The 20638-nt window shown below is 42.4% G+C and overlaps 1 protein-coding gene across 1 annotated transcript in view; it reads right to left on the minus strand.

Moving 5' to 3' along the window:
- Positions 1 to 20638, minus strand: part of LOC311230932 (secretory carrier-associated membrane protein 2-like) — a 59379-nt gene that overhangs the window by 7827 nt on the left and 30914 nt on the right. Inside the window, exons 4-7 of the mRNA XM_084317381.1 lie at positions 20459 to 20570; positions 19403 to 19531; positions 17062 to 17221; positions 12431 to 12532 (exon numbers count right to left, since the gene is read on the minus strand). Coding sequence (XP_084173507.1) covers positions 12431 to 12532; positions 17062 to 17221; positions 19403 to 19531; positions 20459 to 20570 — 503 coding nt within the window. The remainder of the gene's footprint in view (positions 1 to 12430; positions 12533 to 17061; positions 17222 to 19402; positions 19532 to 20458; positions 20571 to 20638) is intronic.

The raw sequence follows: 20638 nt of genomic DNA on the forward strand, positions 1-20638 counted from the left end.
ATTGTCACAAGGAAAGATGAAATTACCTACCTGGGTTCCATCCTAGAGGCTAATCTCTCCTGTGACAAAATGGCATCCAATGTAATAAAAAAAGTCAACCAACGAACTCGATTCTTGTACCGGATCTCCTCTCTGGTAAACAAGAATACCCTGAAGACTCTGGCAGGAGCACTCATTCAGGGGTACTACGACTATGCTTGCACCTCATGGTACCAAAGCACCTCAAAGGCGCTAAAAACAAAATTACAAACATCTCAAAACAAACTGGTCAGACTACTGCTTGACCTTACTCCTAGAACCCACCTCACCCCTGCCCACTTTGACAACCTAGGATGGCTTAGAGTAGATGACAGAGTACAGCAACTTGCAATGGGCCTGGTCTACAAGATACACTACACGACCAAGGTACCCATGTACATGGCAAAATACTTCCCAAAGGTCAGTGAATACCACGATCACAACACCAGAGGGAGCTCCACAAATCATGTTAAACCCAGATTCGGCTCAAATAAGGGACTAAACACGTTTCGCAATTATGCCACATCAATGTGGAACGCCCTACCCAAAGCTGTAAAGGAATGTGGATCACTACCCACTTTCAAAACCTCTCTCAAGAGACACCTACGGGAGACTGCAATTCAACACTGGCCCCTGTAAATATCCTAACCCAACCCCCTCCAATGTACAGTAATTTACCTAGTATGGTTTTGTCAAAAGTCCAATGTACAATTTTGTTTGTTTGTACAGAGTCTCCCCCCCCTCAATGTACAGTTTTGCTTGTCTATACAGTGTGCCCCCCCCCCCCCCAACCACCTCCAATGTAAATTACCCAGTATGGTTGTCAATATCCCAGTGTACCCAACCCCCCCCACCCAACCTCCTCCAATGTACAGTTTCTACGTCAAATGTATATACTCCCTTTTCTTGACTCCTTCTGTATCACAAACAGTACTGTATTTGCAAATCTGGTATGTCATAAATGTATAGATGTAGCAGTACTGACTATCTGTATGTCATGTATGTCATATATGTCCTGATGAATTGAAAATGGGGGACCCTGGTGGAAACAAGACGAAAGTCTTTCTCTGGTCTGCATCCCCTTAACAATTGTGTGTATTGAGCTGTACTGTATTGTACCCATTCTGCAATCTGTTAATAAAGTTTTCAATCAATCAATCAATACATGCAGGCATTAGCAGCAGCAGCAGTGCTAACTAACGTTACATAGTTACAGAAACAGAAACAGGTGGGGAGGGGGTAGCAGCAGCAGCAGCAGTGCGCGGTGCGCGCTGCATGTCTGTGCTGAGACAGCGAGTGAGAACTCCGCTAAAGAATTGGATCATGATTTTCGGTTTTCACATGACTATTTGATAGCCCGTCACACGGCGCTCAGACGTCTCAGTGGAGCTCCGTGCTGGCGTGCTGTGCTCTGTAGTAAAGCCAGCGGCCCGCCTCCCAACACGGACAGTGACTGACAAGGGGCACTGGTTCCGCCTCATTAAAACAAACGCGCAAATAGCAATTAATCGCGCCCGTCAAAATCATTGCATTAATTTTAATTATCGCGGCAATTAATCGATTTATTGCTTATCGCGGCAGGCCTACGTCTACCCTATTTTTCTCTTTTATTACTGTACATTTTGAAATTGATCAAACCTTAAACAAAGAGGCCTATTGGGATGTTAGATCCTAATGTGAAGAACTATGTGATTTAATGTTCTATTTTGATGCTCGTTTTATACTTATTTTATGTCTGCACTTAATGCATTGCTCTTGATCTGCCCATTTTGTGCTCATTTTATGTCCGTCTTTCTTTTGCTACTGTGAAGCACTTTGAGCTGCAATTCCTTTATGAAAGGTGCTATACATAGTTTATTATTATTATTATTATTAGACTGACTCACAAGACTCAACTATGTAGACTGACTCAAACAAAATGTATTATTCCACGCAAGTGTACGTGGTTGAGTCTACATGGTCCGCATTGCAAATGACTGAAAATCTTTAGGTTGGGAGTTGCAAGGTTTTGATTAGACAACAGCAATGTGTGTTTTTGTGAAGTTATATGGAGTCATTCAAACGTAATCATGGTTAATGGCGGTTTTTGTCATTGGATTTGTATTGTAATTATCAGCTTGGAGTTTGGAAGGCATGTCTCATGTCAGATTTTTGGATTATTTTCCATCAACCACTCTATAGACGGCTCCAACACTGCAACATGGACATGTCTACTTCCTGCTGCAGTGTCTGCTATATCACAAGTGGACAGGAATCAAGCTCTTGGGTCTGGATCCAAGCTGTTCCCTAAGCAACACAATTCCACTGAAACCATCTTATAGCTTTCAATGGCCAGGAGTCATTGTGGCATCATCGTAATCTCATTATGTGAGATTCCACTCCTGAAAGGGTTAACATGGCTTCTTGGGACAGACGGCTCGTCTTCGCCAGGGGGACGACGACGACGACATATTATTGACCAGGGGATGGTGTGGCATTTCCAGTGAGGGGAGGATTGTGTTTCAGGAGCCGCAAAAGAAAAAGCAGAGATAAACAGACAAAAGGAAGAAAGTCTTTTGTACTGGAATATGGCATCGGATTAGATTGGGTAACTGAGAGAAGTGGGGCATTCTGTGGGAATTCTCCTCACGTTTTCCTTCTTGGACATTGCCACAAGTAATCTACCTGATGGCAGGATAAGAGGCCATCTATTAATAAAACACAAGATACTTGTGCCCTAATGATAAGGATAAGCGCTCAATGAAGAAACCCACTAGGAAAGTCTTACATGCCTAGTATAAATACTTACAACACAAGATAAGATAGTTCTTTGTCCGTTAATAAAGAAATGTGTTTTGTGTCAGAACACACAATTACAAAAAAAACAAAGACTACTATGTTACAGAGTAGACAGACATACAGACATCAGAGAAACAATGTAATTAACCCCTTCCTTCCCTCCCAACCAACGTTATTCATTTGATGTGGCACAGTCCCATAAGTCAAAGGATATTTTGTATTGCACAGCCCTTTTATATTGCACTATCCGGTGTGCGTGTAGTCTTTTACCAACAAACTTGCAGTTCCGCGTTCGGGTTCTGCGATCTGATTGGCCACTGACGTACGCTCTCTCTACGCCCAAACAGGGAGTTACGCTAGTTCTGCCTCTAACACCGCCGGGGCTGCGATGGGAACAGCTAGGGTGGTCGTCAAGTACACTGCCGTGAAAAGCTGCCCTTGAAACAGCAGCAATACAGCTCTTCCTTGAGCTGAAGTGATGACCCGAAAATTACTAAAGTCCAAATTGTCAACGGTTTGCTTTAAATTGTATAAGCATTCCGTGATGGTTGCATAGTCCAAGATATGGACGTTGAGAAGCTTGTTTTTAACTGTTAAACGGTCGCCGTTTCTCTGCCGATGTAATGACAATATGAAAACATGCCTATCTGTGTCCTCCCCTGGGACAGGTAACATATCGACAACACTCCGCTGTAGTTTCTGGAATTAAATGATCACACAGAAGCATGTTCCTCTCTGTTATAAATAAAGATCGCCGGTGCCACTGCTGAGTCAGTATATATATGCACAGAAAGTTCGCAGTGGAAAGTCTCCTTGCATTTCGAGTAGTTAGGCTGCACTGCACATGAAAGACAATCATGTCTGACGTTTTGATTTTAGATCCGATTCACGGCCCGTGCACAGCGTGCAGCGAATCCTTGGAAAAACGTGTTGTCGATATGTTACCTGTCCCAGGGGAGGACACAGATAGGCATGTTTTCATATTGTCACTACATCGGCAGGGAAAACGGCGACCGTTTAACAGTTAAAAACAAGCTTCTCAACGTCCATATCTTGGACTATGCAACCATCACGGAATGCTTATACAATTTAAAGCAAACCGTTGACAATTTGGACTCGAGTAATTTTCGGGTCATCACTTCAGCTCAAGGAAGAGCTGTATTGCTGCTGTTTCAAGGGCAGCTTTTCACGGCAGTGTACTTGACGACCACCCTAGCTGTTCCCATCGCAGCCCCGGCGGTGTTAGAGGCAGAACTAGCGTAACGCGCTGTTTGGGCGTAGAGAGAGCGTACGTCAGTGGCCAATCAGATCGCAGAACCCGAACGCGGAACTGCAAGTTTGTTGGTAAAAGACTACACGCATCCGGTGTAGGTTGCCACCATATTTCTACCTGCTTGTTAAGTAGGCTTATTGAATGTGGTACAAATAGATTTTTTTATCTCATCAGTTTCCACTTGGGGGATCTGAAGCGCCTATGTGAGGCAGCACCTCGTATCCTGTGTGTAATACATGTGATCTGAAGCGCCTATGAGAGGGTAGCAGCTCGTATCCTGTGTGTAATACATGTGATCTGAAGAGTCTATATGAGGGCAGCGGCTCGTATCCTGTGTGTAATACATGTGATCTGAAGCGCCTATGTGAGGCAGCGCCTCGTATCCTGTGTGTAATACATGTGATCTGAAGAGTCTATGTGAGGGCAGCAGCTCGTATCCTGTGTGTAATACATGTGAGGGATCTTCTGTGAATTTATGGGGCATTTTCAACATATTTGTAGTGTAACTTTCCAGAAATGTTTGGTTGATGGATTTGCCGATTATCTTTGAGGCAATCCTAAGGAGGCTCGCCACTCTGGATTTTGCCTGGACCGTGATGCCGTTATACCAGACGATGATGCAGTACTGGATAACACTCTGGATGGTAGAACAGTAAAACAGATTATACTATGGAATTACACACTACAACGTAGTGGCCCCCAAACAGCATTCCCAACAGCAGACGCCCCTGTGCCCATGATGTGAGCTTCAGGTATCGCCAACACCAATGCTACATAGTGGGGTGTAACGGTACGCGAATACGTACTGTACCGCCTCAATGTGGTCCTCCGGTACAGTACGCGCTGTGTGTGCACCGAACGATTGCAACGGTACGGAACCTTTTTTTGCTGAACTTAAATCCCCCCGGCCCTAATATAACGTGCACAACTAACCGGATGTTGTTTGTTCATCCCACGCAGCTGGTATGACTTGCTGGCTGAAATACGGACGAGAGGGAACTAGGTAGCGGGGCTCCATTACTTTTAACATGTGCTTAAACCCAGTGTTCTCGACAACGGAGTATGGTCGCAGATCTGCTGCTATAAAAACACCTATGGCGTTTGTTATTACTTTGGCCCGGTCTGAATTAATAGCGAGATGCTGCTTGAATGCCACAGGGAGCTGGGTTTGCACTAGGGTCTGTTTCTTCCTTGTACCAGTGATATTCACATTCGAGTGATGCCGTTTCAAATGCGTGATAAAGTGCCTTGCATCACAGTCACTAAAAGGGGCTACGTGCCGTAGGGATGGGTACCTTTCACATTTGAACCGATACCGGTACCGGTACCTGTGAATCGATACCGGTACCCAACGGTACCTTTTTTCGGTACTTAAAAAAAAATAAAAAATAAAAAATTTTATTAATATTTTTTTTTTTTACTTTTTTTTTTTTTTTTTTTTACTTTTTTCTTTTCATGTCAACGTTCACACGCACAATATATGCTTACCTAGGATTTGACTTGATTCAACAACAAAGCAGTCGGAGCAATGACAAGCCGAAAACTGTCGAAATTTTATTTACCTACCTCAGTCGTAAAAAAAAATCCAAACTTCAAATAACTACAATTTCGACAGTTTTCGGCTTGTCATTGCTCCGACTGCTTTGTTGTTGAATCAAGTCAAATCCTAGGTAAGCATATATTGTGCGTGTGAACGTTGACATGAAAAGAAAAAAGTAAAAAAAAAAAAAAAAAAAGTAAAAAAAAAATTAATAAAAAATATTTTTTTTTATTTTTTTTTCGGTTTCTCACTTGATTCGATACTCGGTAGTACCGACGTGTTTCGGTTCGGTACCTCAAAAGTACCGAATTCGGTACCCATCCCTAACGTGCCGGCATTGTTCAACGTTATAGCGAACTTTATCACGCATTTGAAACGGCATCACCCGAATGTGAATATCACTGGTACAAGGAAGAAACAGACTTTAGTGCAAACCCAGCTCCCCGCAAAATAGGTGTTTTTATAGCAGCAGATATGCAACCATACTCCGTTGTCGAGAACACAGGGTTTAAGCACATAGAGCATAGAGTAATAGAGCCCCGCTACCTAGTTCCCTCTCGTCCGTATTTCAGCCAACAAGTCATACCAGCTCTGTATAAACAAGCACACGCTACAGTTGTCCACGACTTATCCAAGGCATCTGCTATATAATAATCTTCAGATTTACTTTAAGTGTTATTAGTAGGTTACAGCAGTAAGCCTTAGTTTGCTCAGTAAATTATGGCCAATTCGTTTTATTTTGTTTAATACAGTTAAATAAATAGATAAATGAAAAGCAATTTTTTGTCTTGTATTTCTTCCCCCCCCCCCCCCCCCCCCCCCCCCCACTGTACCGAAAATCATACCGAACCGTGACCTCAAAACCGAGGTACGTACCGAACCGTGGATTTTGTGTACCGTTATACCCCTACTACATACCCTACCACATGACCCCTAATGGCCACCACAACTCAACGTGTAGATGGATAGGCAGTGAGAGCCAACATATCACCGGGGTTATCAAGTGGACGACTCCTGTTTCGTCAAGTTAGGCCCACGACACCATGGGAGGCTCAACAATTAGCTCCAGCGTCCCCGAACCTCCCCCCTCCATGCTACAGTAGCTCCCACTTTCCATGATATCCACATGCCGAACTTCCTTATGTTACGTCAAAAATAGAATAATTCCCGATAACAATATCACACATGAAACAGCAACGACAGAGAAGAAAATGGATACAGGACACTTGACTTGACAACAGAGGGGGGAAAAGTAAGAGAAAAGGTGTACCCTCACTGAAAAAAGAGAAAACATGCACTCACAATATGTTTAAATTAGGGCTGGGCGATATGGCCTAAATATGATATCACGATATTTTCTGACCTTTCGGCGATACACGATACGCATCACAATGTTTTTCTTTTTTCCCCCAAACAATTCATTATGAGGCTTACCAAGACAGTATTTGAGTTTGCAAGCTAACATTAAAGACAAAATAAAATACCCATGCATTTAGCATTTTTATATTATATATTAGATTTAGATTATTGGATTATTAGATTATATATTGCATATATTTAGCAATGAGATATTATATGATTTAGATATGAAATATGATGAATTGAAAATGGGGGACCCTGATGTAAACAAGACGAAAGTCTTTCTCTGGTCTGCATCCTCCAGTCCACTGTTGACTGTTGTTGTATTGAGCTGTACTGTATTGTACCCATGCTGCAATCTGTTAATAACGTTTTCATTCATTCAGTCGGCAAACAGAATCATTTTGATTGACAGTCGCGTCTGCCAATTACGTCACATCGCTTGCACCCACCCTGCTGTTCTTAGCACCAATCGGCAAGCGCGTATTCATTTTTTACTTCCGCCATTGGAGAGCTCAATGACAACAACAATGGCAGCGGTAGCTCGCCGCGGCCGACGTTTAGCTTTTAGCTCCGCAGGACGACTAAACGACTGGAGGCATAATGATTTTACGGCAACGGATGTTATAATAAAAGCCTTTCCATACATCTGTCTGATTGAAAACGTTATTAACAGACCGCAGAATGGGCACAACTGAGTCAGCACGGGCTGAGATATGAACGACTAATGCTTGCTATATCTAGGTCGACCTCGGTCGTTGCTATGTAAATACGCTGATGTTATTGAAAGTGTAACTATATAACGTTAATGCCACAAAACGAATGCCTTTGTTATCATAAGTAGTAACTTTAGATGCAGTAGTGTGTGTGTGGGGCGGCGCTGTTCAAAAGTGTCAACGTGTGGACCAGATTGACGCGACACAAGCCTCTTGGGCAAAACATCACGATATCCACGATACGTTTAAAAAGTGTATCGTTAATGAACTGTACCCGATATTTATATAATATCGTCATATCGCCCAGCCCTAGTTTAAATGCTTTTTTGTAATGCACAGCAAAGAAACAAACAAGTGGTATTTATTTTGTTAAAATAAGTGGTCTACAGCACATGTTAAAATATTTATTTTATGTAACAACTTATTTTAACAAATGAATACCACTTACAGCATCTTTAAAACCTTGAGTGAGCAAAATGGCCATTGTGTGAATATTATGGACCCAGAGAGTTAGTGCTCACTGCTGGCAGAGCAGAAGTGAGAAGCAGACACTTACAGAGATGTCACCAGAAGAATGGAGACAGACATGCAGCAGGCTAAAGACTGAAGGGTGGAAGGTTCCTGTCTCAAGAGACGGACAGGAGACGAGGACAGAGAAGAACAGAGAAGAGAAAACTGCTCACAGGGTCAGCCGAGACACCACCGATACCTGAAGGTCATGCAAGGTTGTATGTATACACACACACACAAAAAGCAGGAATGCAGAGTTGCTGCCACAGAGATGTATGTATGGATATTATGTTATGGATGTTCATGTATTTAATATTGTCCTGTTTATTTATTTTTTTATCCACTTTTTCTCCCATTTTCTATTTTTCTCCCATCCCAATTTTCATATCGTCCAATTCAACCCTCCCCTGTCTTCGAACGTTGCTTCTTGCCTCCCACAAGCCGGCTGCAATGTGGACTAAGTCATACATAGCACGAGTCCCCTCCGATACTCGAGGTAACAGCCGTCGCATCTTTTCACCTGCGCGGCTCGATCCTTCAGCGTCGGGGGTCTGGGCTTTGGAGGGGCCCCGCCCCCGTCGCTTCTTGATTCTACTGCGCAGGCGCACCAACCGACCTGTAGGAGTCGCTGTCCACAACGCCCGATCCCCACCCTTCAGTTTCCCTCCCCGTAATACGGCCAATGTGTATTACTGTGGACGACCAGCTAAACTGAAAGCAATGTGGAGAGCGGGGCTCGAACAGGAGGCATCCTGTTCAAGCCTAGTCTCCAGCATTCGTTGTGAGCGCCTTGCCCACTGCGCCACGTAGCCGCCCCAATATTGTCCTGTTTATATGGATTCATATGTATTTTTAATTTTTTTTTAAACTTTGGCCATTTCCCTGGCTCTTTTATACGTTTATCGCATTTATACTTGGTCAAGTTCGACCGACAGAAGCAGGCTGAAAGGGTTCAGATGGGGGGGAAGACACTCTGGGAAAGGCACGGCTGCAGTCCGGGATTCAAACTCGCTCAGCCCCAGATCCGTGACGAGCACGGTTGTCCACGGCGCTGAAATAGCACTCGCGGTACGTGGTGAGCTACTGGAGCTCCCCGGATTCATATGTATTTTATGTCAGTATATTTTCTATTATATCTGATGACTTGTTCAGGACACACCTCCCTTAACACTTTCAGTGCCAGCAGGGGGCGCATGATTTAGCGCTTGAGTGCCGAGGCTCTATTCAATGAGAGAGCGAGCACATTTGCGAACGCATAAACGATATCTTAAATTATGGCTATGTGTCCAATACGCCCGTCGCTTATCAATGACTTGCTTCCAGTCAACATTGTCAAAACGGATTATTATTTTTTTAATAAATCGGTACATTTCCGTTTTATACCATTTTGAAAAACGCTCGTTTTTTTGAAATTTTCAGAAAAAAAGTGATTCTGCAGGAATCGCTCTTTACTGGAATACACAAAAAACATTGTAATTTTTCGGCCTATTTATGAATCGTTTTCAAATAAACGCTAGATTATCGATAGTATATATGTACTTATGCACGCTAGAAAAACGGGCTGAAAAATCGATTATCTTATTTCCTGATCGCACACACACACATACGGGACACGTTGATATATCTGTGAAAAAAGCTCTGATTATCCCAAGACTGGTAAAATAGATTCCTTACCTCAGATCAGATGTTCTCCAAAAAGATTATTTCAATTCCTGATCGCCATTCCAAATATCGATCGCGTTTATTGATCAAATGCTGGGTGGTCGAAAGACATATTCCACGCTGTTCTGAGGGTCTGAGGATGACTGCAATCGGCTCGGATTACATGCCTGACAAGTAAAATGTGGATTCCGGACTTTCTTTTCCCCATGTGTTTTCATTCAGTCCAATCCAAAGGGTGCATTACCATCCGGGAGACGATAGGGGACGGTATTTTCCCAATTCGAGCTCAGAGAGAGTCCCAGTGGTAACGTGAGGCTAGATTGATGAAAAATTTATGGAAATCGCTAATAATTTTTTTTACAATTAATAACGAGATTTCTCGTCGTTGGCACTCAACGGTTGGCATGAACTAAGTGTTAAATAAATAAAATTAAATATTAAGTGTTTTAAAGCATCAATCCAGAATCTTTGGACCAAACATACTTTGGCTAACATTCACATAGTTTCTTTAGGAGTTGTTATACAGGTGAACAAATCACCACATTACCCTTAACCCCTTAACACATTGGGTGCCGGAAACGTAGATCTACGTTTTTCTCACGGTATTTCTTTTAAATGCTATTGCCATTCATAATTCAGCGGGGCACCTTGTGCATACTGTTCTGAGTGTGTCTGAGCAGGCAGACGGTCTTATACCGCCCTCGGCCATTATTGCACTCCATTAGGAACGGGGTAGTTTATTTTCTCTACCGAGCTGTGGCGTGGGGGCAGGTCCTAAACACTCCGGCAAAACACACGCTTGTAGGGATGGTTTGGACAACTGACCCCGCCCGCCCGGTATTGTGCAATGCCCAACAACGTCGGAGACAGGATCGCTGTGGATAACTGGAATGGCGATCAGATAATTGGATTATTTCATTTGCATTACATCAGATACAAGCTAGGAAGATTCGATAATCAGGTGAAAAATGACGTGTTTATTGAATTACACAAAAACGCAGTTTTCGCGTCTTTTTCCTGGAATTACTCAGAAGCACCCAAACTATATTCATATTCAAAACGGTATAAAACAGAACTGTACGGATGAAAAAATAAAGTTTTTTGCACGTTGACTGGAAGCAACTCACTGACACTCGACGGCGTTATTAGACCCATAGCTATACTATAAAATATAGGTTTATCTCTACAAACTACAACTACGTTTAGATGGGGTTAATGGACGGCACTCAATGTGTTAAGCCCGATCGGCCGGGTAACGGGTTGAGATTTATTTCACGTCATAAATAGATCAATACAGTCCATATTAATTAATGTTGCATTTATTTTTCAAATGTAGAGTAAAGACCCTAACCCTATCAAAACAGCAGTCAAAGTGTATATTTGCAGCACTACATTTATTTGTTTACCAATGATTTTAAGTGTTATTAGCTAAATATGAGCTTATAAATATCTCTGTGCATTGCATTGGAAACTGGATGATTTAGACGTGAGGAAATGACGCCGTCATGAAATCGTTGTAGTCCTAAGAAAGAGGAGACCCAGGGCTTTCGAGGGACGTCGAAATTTCATACACTACCCAGCTCACACCAGCTGCTGTCAAAGCTGCAGCAGGCTGATGTGAGATATAATCACGAAAATATCGTCAATATTATTTTCATCACAACAAACCTGAACGTTATTGCTATAGAATACAACGTATAGTTTGTTTACCTTTCTGTGAACATCTAAAAAAAGAACGCATCACAATCTGGTAAAAAATGGCAGAGCTATGTACATTATACAAAATTAACTGTACTTACAGTAGATTTCATTCAGTCTTTGCTGCCTGTAACGGGCGCCTGGTGGTACTAAATCCAGATTTACCTCTGCCATTGGAAAGAGGAGATTTGGCCGATCCATATATGTATGACATGGCCATAATATAGGCCTGATATTCTATATTCATATATCAAATTGCATGTGTCCAAATGGCAAAATTCAGTACTGTATCTACAAAACCCCTGTAAATCATCTGCCCTTTATTTATTTGCTTAGATTTTTAATAATGTAATGTTTTTAGTGAAGTAATTTTTCCACATCTGATCAGTGTTAGCGTGGTGTTATTCACTGTCAAAGATGGAGAACGAAAAATGATAATAACTGATGAACTTTGGTTCATTACAATTTACTCAAGCATAGTAACAGACACAATATTTCTTGACACTGGGAATACATTCCCTGAGGTTCATAGATGTCCCTAGATGTCCCTAGATACCAAGAACATGCAAATGAACATTGTAGAAGTGGAGCAATGTTCCATTTACTTTTGTAAATGTACTTTCTAGGCTAATTTTCAGAAAATATGGCTAGGGCTTAAAATGTTAAAGGGGGGGGGGGGGGGGGGCACATGTAGAAACTGTTGTAATTCCAACACTATTCACCTGCTTTTCATTTCAAGTCCATTGTGGTGGTGTACAGATCCAGAATTGTCAAAATTGTGTCGATGTCCAGATATTTATGGCCTAACTGCACCTGAGGCTCTACTGAATGAAATGCTGTATGTTGTTGTCCTGTTACAGGAGGTGTCTGTCTCACCTGTTGCCCCAGCGAGGGATGCCCACCGCCTGGATGATGAAGATCGCCACTTGGATGAAAAACACAAAGAAGAAGAAGAAGAAGCTGAACGAGCTGTCGGTCCTGAAAAGAAGAAAGAAAATCAACAAATTCAACAAGTTGGTAAAGCTTTCTGTGACGTGCATGTTTACGTGACATATACACTACATGTTTCTTTAACCTCTTAACTTGCAACGGCCCATTCTCGGGCCGCCATGCATGTGCACGAAAGTCACGGCACTTTGCGAGCGTCTAGCAGCTGCATTTTACGCGGAAAATATAAATGACCGTTTGTTGCTGTTCGAACGCCACCTCACCCGACCAAATCCGTGCCTCGGTTCTTGAGTTACATGACGATATGTTAGGCGAGCGTCTTTTTACGTGCCGTGCGTCAGATGACCAACCCGGACTCCAGACGCTCCAGAACTGCCAATCACCCGCTGATGGCGAAAACTATTGGTCAGCGTTGTAGCCAATGAGTGTAGCTTTCCAACGATACCCCACGTGGGGGGGGGGTGCAAATACAGGAAGTGGGTAAAGGTTAACAAGCGAAAACGAGAAGGAATCACACTTCAGAATGAACGGCCATGGATGAGGAAATGGATTTTGGAGATTTTTTTTTTTTTTTGCAGGTTGTCCTCGGACGTCTCTCAAAGACCCATTTCTGAACGCATTCTCATAAAATTTGGACCTGTACTTCATAAGACTTCAGGCTATGGAACCACTGTGTTTTCCAGCTTATACCTATTTTTTTTTTTTTTTTGCAACCGCTACATAAGAATGCAAGTACACAAGTTCAACTCAAGTTCAGACCTCTGTTACTCTATTTCATTAGCACTAAAAGTGAATCTCCTTTTTTGCATTAGTAACTTCAGAATGTTATCTTTCAAAGGAGACCAGGCTTATGCATGTGCTATAAGTATAAAGTATAAATCTAAGCTTTGCAAAAAAAGTATGCAGTCCTCAAGTTCAAGTAAAAAAAGGGCGACTTTTCTGGGTGCCTGTTAACACTTCCAGTGCCACGCCTCTTCCTCATCGTTAACCCCTCATGCCACCTATTAACCCCATGTAAACGGTCACGTTGTTTGTAGAGCTATAACCATATTCTATATTATAGCCATGGATACAGTACTATAGTCATTTGACACTGGGTTTCTTCCGGTCAAGATGCAAAAGAGATATTTTTTCCATCCATACGTTCCCGTGTTATACCGTGGTGAATACAAGTATGGTTTTTTAGGGAAGTCTATCGTAATCCATGAAATGCTGGGTAATAGCCCTACACGTCGATTACATTGTGGACTCTAGCTTTCCTCTCCTGAACCCGCTATTGTTCTGGATTCAAGTCCACATTATCGGTATTATGTTCCATCATGAACGCATGAAAGGGGGGGGGGGGTCGTTTCTGATTATTCGAGCGTAGGTAACGGCATTCGCATTGAACACTAGACACGGTTACCAGCCCGATCGAATCGCTCTTACCTTCAGCCGAAAATAATCCAAAAAGAATATTCCAATTTCTTGATCGCTATCTGGTAGATCCAATCCCCATTTGATCGACGTTATAAACTACCATAACATACGGATCAAAGGGGCGGTCGGGTGGTGTAGCGGAGATTGCGCTCGTCACCAATGCAAGAGGCTGCGGTCTCGACTCCCGGATTCAGCATTGCCCTGCGGCTTGGGCCGATCGTCATACTAACTCTTTGGCTGAGTTAGGGGGAGGGAAGTCGTGGGTGGTAATCTGGCGTTGTGGACAGCGACGCCTACAGGTCAGGTATGGGCGCCTGCTCAGCGAAAGGCAGGAAATGGTGAAGGCAGCGTGACCTTCCACCCGTTACGCTTCACCAATGAGGGTCCTCGCTGCCAGGTGATAAGAGAGCCACTGGCTGTCTCCACATGTGTCGGAGGAAGCATGCAGTGGACTTCAGGGTTCCCTTGTACCGACCAGTAGGAGGAACATGCGCACACCAACCAGGTAGGGGAGGGGGGGAATTGGCATAACGACTAAATTGGGATGGGGAGAAAAATAGAAAATCAGGCGGAGAAAAAGAGGAGTTATAAAAAAAATTAAAAAAACATACGGATCAAGCATAATTGACGGGCTTCGATGTAACCAGCTGAACTGTGTGCTTCGCCGAGAACAAGAAATTAAATCCGAGACCTGGAGTCATTCCACAGCTGAGGCTACAGTGTTAGAAATGTAGCTCGATAACGCCGCCTGGTAGGATGCGGCCGGTACTGCACCTTCGGATTCCCACTATGCATTTTTCAGCCAACACACAGCACCCTGAGAATGAATAGGGTATAAAAAATAAAATAAAAAAGGAAAAACGACCCAGAAACGAGAATCTTCGTTTTTTGGCACTGAACCGTTGGTGAACGGCACCGGATGTGTTGAGAGGTTAAAGGTCTAATGAGTAGTTTCAGCCTAGTCATTATACCTTTAATGTGCTAAAGATAATGTTCAGCCACTAGATGTCGCACTAGAGCACAGCATGTCATTTATCCAATCAGGTGCATTCCACATGGAGGTAGGGAGGAGATGCATGCATGCAACATGTAAACAACAACATTCATTTGGGAGATTATTTTACCCCCCAAAAGAGCCTGCTCTGGGGGTAGGACCTTTCCCCAAGTCCAGGGCCCTCATTAATCAACGTGATTTACGCACAGATATGTGCTTAAGCTGTGCGTACGACCATTTCTAAGCAGAGTGTGGGATTCATCAATTTCAACTTGAACTTGACTTCGTGCTTATATTTACGCACAGCTCGGACCATGCGTACCTGGCGCCCGTTGGTAGAATATATTATTACAACAAGGAAATGAGCTTCTGTGCATTAGTTTCAACACTGGCATGTTCTGTATGAACCGTAATTCATTATAGTTCATTGTAAAATAGCAACAGTAGTGTAATTATGGTCAAAACCCTATAAATAGCATTTGGAATAATAGATCTTTCTCTCAGAATGAATGCAGCATGGTTTATATAGCGTTATCGGAATATATGGGGTGTACTGACTGACTGCGCTCCGCGTAGCTCAACTCGTTATTATTTTGCGCACAGACCGCAGAAACACGGGAACGTTTTGATTATATTTAAAAGGCTTTACGTTAAACGAAACAAGTGGAATTTCGAAGCTGTAAGCAGAATACAAGTCATATGAACACCCACGATATAGTGTTCTTCCCCCTTTTTACTGTATAAGAAAGAATAAAAAACGCATTGCAATGACACCAGGGTGTATGTGTATTACAAAACCCTTGCAATAACAAACATAGTGGACAGACACAAGTTCACAACATATAAATATGATGATGGAATTCATTCAAGTCCTCTCCACCCTCGGGTCTTTGCCACCGGCACGGTCCATCGTGATATTGGAGATGGATCGAGCAATAGACTGTTACTGTAGCTGTCAAAGCTCCATCACAAATGCAGTTATGTGAATAGAAAGGGATTCCACTCAGTCAATGTTGCGATGCGCATTTGCCTGATACATGTTGTTGCTGCATGCCGGGAGGAAAGGCATGCTGCATGTTTTCAATTCATTAAATAAAACGGATACTTTTTGCAAGGGTTTACTGACTGTCATACAAATAATCAACCAACTACATACTGTAACTTTTCAGTGCACGTTCTTATTTACATTGTGACAACAGCCTTGTGAGTTCCCGCAGTGACCTGCACACAGACATGATGGAATTCAAGTTCATGTTTGTATTGATCACATATAGGCAGGCTACACATGGCGTATCTGCTACATCATACATGGCAGTAAGATTCATTGTTCTTGTATATGCTCTCGTATTATTGTTTATATAGGCTACCCAATACTGACATCAAAATAGATTGTATGCCTCTAGAAATCATCAGCAGCAGGTAGAAAATTGACGGAAAATCCGTCGCGATTTGGAATAAAATTGAGGAGAACTTTAATCCCTGGGTATTAATCAAACAAAACGGAAAAAGGCAGTCATATTCCAGCACGGTCTTTATTAGTGTTTGCGCTGCCCATGTAGCAATGGTTAATAGATATCATATCCGACATCACCGTACGTGTACACGTCTGTCAGCCTGTCTCATAACACGCTTCCCTCGGTTTAGTCCATTCTTCCACATTTCATGGGGGTGTCCATTACCGTATATGGTTAATCGGGGCGGTTTTGGTATGCAAATACGTGAAAGTGTGCACGAGCCTCGGCGCAGGGCCAAGGTGATATTTATCATGACAGGTGTGCGTAGAACCTGCGTACGCACGTGTGGTAAATCCCGTTTTTTTTGTGCGTGCACTGATTCTAAATTCTGTGCTTACGTGTGGAAATAGAACATTTTCTACGCCACGTTGATGAATGAGGGCCCAGGAACTTTTGGAGGTTGTACTTTCAGGCACTGAACATTCTGAATGATCAGAGTTAATTTCAACTGACTCAACTCAATTAAAAAACATCCACAGCACAAATCTTTGCAGGTCTTCACACCACAGTCCAAAAGCAGAGAACAGTGGGCTGAAGGAACTTAAAAGTTCCATGAAATGTAGTTCAACACTGGCAATAAAAAGTTCCAGGTAGTTTTGGTGCAAATGCGGCTTATGTGGCAAGAGACTCACCTGAAGGCCTTGTAGACGGGCCGGTACCAGCAGAGGAAGGAGCAGGGCGTGAACATGATGAGCCAGAGAATGGAAAGACCAAAGTCAACCCCGGCAGCGTTGTAAGCGGTGAAGTAGGCCAGGCAGGCCAGCAGGTTGAGGAACAGGGTCACAAAGTTAACTGGGGAAACGGGCACAAACACACGTTTAGAATCTTTATTTATGTCCACATAAATACAATGTCTAAAGGACACAAATATTATCAGTGCAATTGGACATTGTGGGTTCTTCTGTTACATTCGTCCTCAAATTGGCAATGGCAACCAAAGGTACACACACACACACACACACACATAGGATGATAATAATAATAACTTCATTTCATTTTATATAGCGCCTTTCAAGAGACCCAAGGTCGCTTTACATAGGGGGGGGGGATAACAAAGTAGCAGACAGTGGACAGACACAACATATACATATAAAGTGAGAGATTAGGGGTTAAAGGCCAAGTTGAAGAGGTGGGTTTTGAGCAGTTTTTTGAATGAGTCCAGAGTTGGGGCGGTGCGGAGTTCTGCGGGGAGGGAGTTCCAGATGAACCAGACAAGTAGCATACAGCTCATGGGTACAGATAGCAGCACACACACACACACACACACACACACACACACACACACACACACACACACACACACACACGATTCAATGCCGGGAAGCCATCTACAGATCAAATAAAACCATTTCCTTAAAGCCCCAAGCCAGTAAGCCTGGTTAATAATCAATAATATGTATTGTTTATCGTCTATCTGTGTGATCACTCCTACTCTTTACGACAGACACCCAGGGTTGTTCAATGACCATAGAGAGCCAGGATCTTGGTTTAACACTCTACTTACTAGGGGTGGGGGAGAAAAAATATATTCAAATTAACATTCTATCTTCTAAGATTAAAAATCTATTCACAAATTTAGTCTTGAACTTTCTGATTTTAATTTTAAATCGAATTGTGGCCCCAAGAATAGAACTAAAATCGAATCGTGACATTCCCAAAGATTCCCATGCCAAACTCTTATACATCCATCTTATACAGATTGTACTGTATAATTACTAGGGGTGTGTAACGATGCATCGATTAATCGAAATGCATCGATGCGAATGTGTTAGAATTGATGCATCGATTTGAATATGTTAGAAACGATTACCGGTATAATCGAAAATAAAAGAAAATATATATATTTTTTTTAATGTTTTTTTTTTGTGTATTGTTTTTATTGACCTATAGTCCATTCATGCTGAGTGAATCAGTTCCCCCAGCCACATTTGTGTATAAATTTTTTTGGGGGAATTAACTGATAGAAAATGTATAGAAGATGTATCGAATCGAATCGTGGTCAAATGAAGAGATTTCATGATGCATTGAATCGTTGCCTGAATAATCGTAATCGAAATTAATCGTTGTGAGGTCGCATCGTTACACCCGTAATAATTACACATCCACAGATAGTACTGTATAATTACACATCCACAGATAGGACTGTATAATTACACATCCACAGATAGTACTGTATAATTACACATCCACAGATAGTACTGTATAATTACACATCCACAGATAGTACTGTATAATTACACATCCACAGATAGTACTGTATAATTACACATCCACAGATAGGGCTGTATAATTACACATCCACAGATAGGACTGCATAATTACACATCCACAGATAGGACTGTATAATTACACATCCACAGATAATACTGTATAATTACACATCCACAGATAGGACTGTATAATTACACATCCACAGATAATACTGTATAATTACACATCCACAGATAGGACTGTATAATTACACATCTACATGTACTACTACATAATTACATATCTATAGACAGTACTATGTACTGTATAATTACACATCCACAGGTAGTACTGTATAATTACATATCAAAATATAGTACTGTATAATTACATATCTATACAGTATGTACTTCTACATCATTGCATACACATAGTACTGTGTACTAGGGCTGTCAGAATACATTTCAATATTCTAATTTGAAAATAAAAATATGAATTTGATTACCAAACTGCCAGTAAAATGTAAATAAAAAAAATAGAAAAATAAAGTGTGCCTGTAATACAAGCCAATAAACTACCTGTGGTTAATACATAGTACATATGAGTATCTAGAAAAGCGCTACATAAATGCAATGATCATTCATTCATTAATAAATGGGTGTTTAGAACAGAACCCAATGCCTAATGGTACTACCCATAATAGCAAATACAACACACAATATTGTAAGCACTTTTCACCTGCTCTTAGGGACAATTTACAGCCCTAGTGTACTGTATACTTACACATCCATAGGTAGTACAACATCTTGCAGATTCGTATATGCTCAGGGGGAATCTCCTCAGAGAAGTCCTGGTAGAAGCAAGGCTTGATGGGAAAGATCTTGGGAAGAGGAGGCCAGTTGTTCTCTTTCACTGCAGGTTAAAGAAAGAGTTTTAAACCTCAAGACAATGGAGAAGTTTATTGTGCAAAAGTGTGTGTAACTCAATATTAGGTAGGGCTGTCCGGAATACTTCAAGGCTTCAGAAATGTAATCGCTGATTCGCTGCTAGGGTAATCGCTGCCCAAATCACAATTTGAATGCTTCACCTTTTTGTGCCTATATAAGCATAAGAAATAGCTTATAGAAATAATAATCTACCACACAACTAATTTACCCGCTGCGTTGAAACTTTACAGGCAGGAACGTGTTGATCACGCTAGTATAAATCAGTCGTAACCCTTAGCTTTTTTTTTATCTACTTTTTCTCCCATTTTTTATTTTTCTCCCATCCCAATTTCGTATCGTCCAATTCTACCCTCCCCTGTCTCGAACGTTGTTAGGCCATGCCTCCCACAAGCCGGCTGCAATGTGGACTAAGCCTTACATCACGTGTCCCCTCCGGTACTCGAGGAAGCAGCAGTCGCATCTTTTCACCTGCACAGCGCGATCTCTCAGCGTCGGGGGTCTGCGTTTGGAGGGCACGCCGCCCCCGTCGCTTCCTGATTCTGCTGTGCAGGCGCACCAACCGACCTGTAGGAGTCGCTGTCCACAACGTCCGATCCCCACCCATCAGCTTCCCACCCCCTAATAATGCCAATTGTATTAGTATCATTAAGGCTCAAACCCAGCGTCTCCTGCATTGGTGGTGAGCGCCTTGCCCACTGCACCACCTAGCCGCCCCTATCACTGTCTTTTCCTCGTATAAATCAGCCTTAACCCTTAGCTCTATCACTGTCTTTTCCTCGTATAAATCAGCCTTAACCCTTAGCTCTATCACTGTCTTTTCCTAGTATAAATCAGCCTTAACCCTTAGCTCTATCCTAGTATAAATCAGCCTTTAGAGGGTGTTTCCAGTGACCTCCTGGTCCTCTGCTCTGGAGCTCCTGCTCTCTGCGGTCCAGATCAGCTGCTTTCCTCTCCAGCTCCTCCTGCTGTCTCAGCAGATTGACCTGGGCTGCAGCCACTGCGGTCTGGAGGAGAGACACCAAACATCACTGCTACCACTTGATTCCAATCTGAGGACTCAACTTTCATCAAA

Source organism: Notolepis coatsorum (assembly GCF_963971535.1).
Source record: "Notolepis coatsorum genome assembly, chromosome: 6".
In the NCBI taxonomy this organism is placed as follows: Eukaryota; Metazoa; Chordata; class Actinopteri; order Aulopiformes; family Paralepididae; genus Notolepis; species Notolepis coatsorum.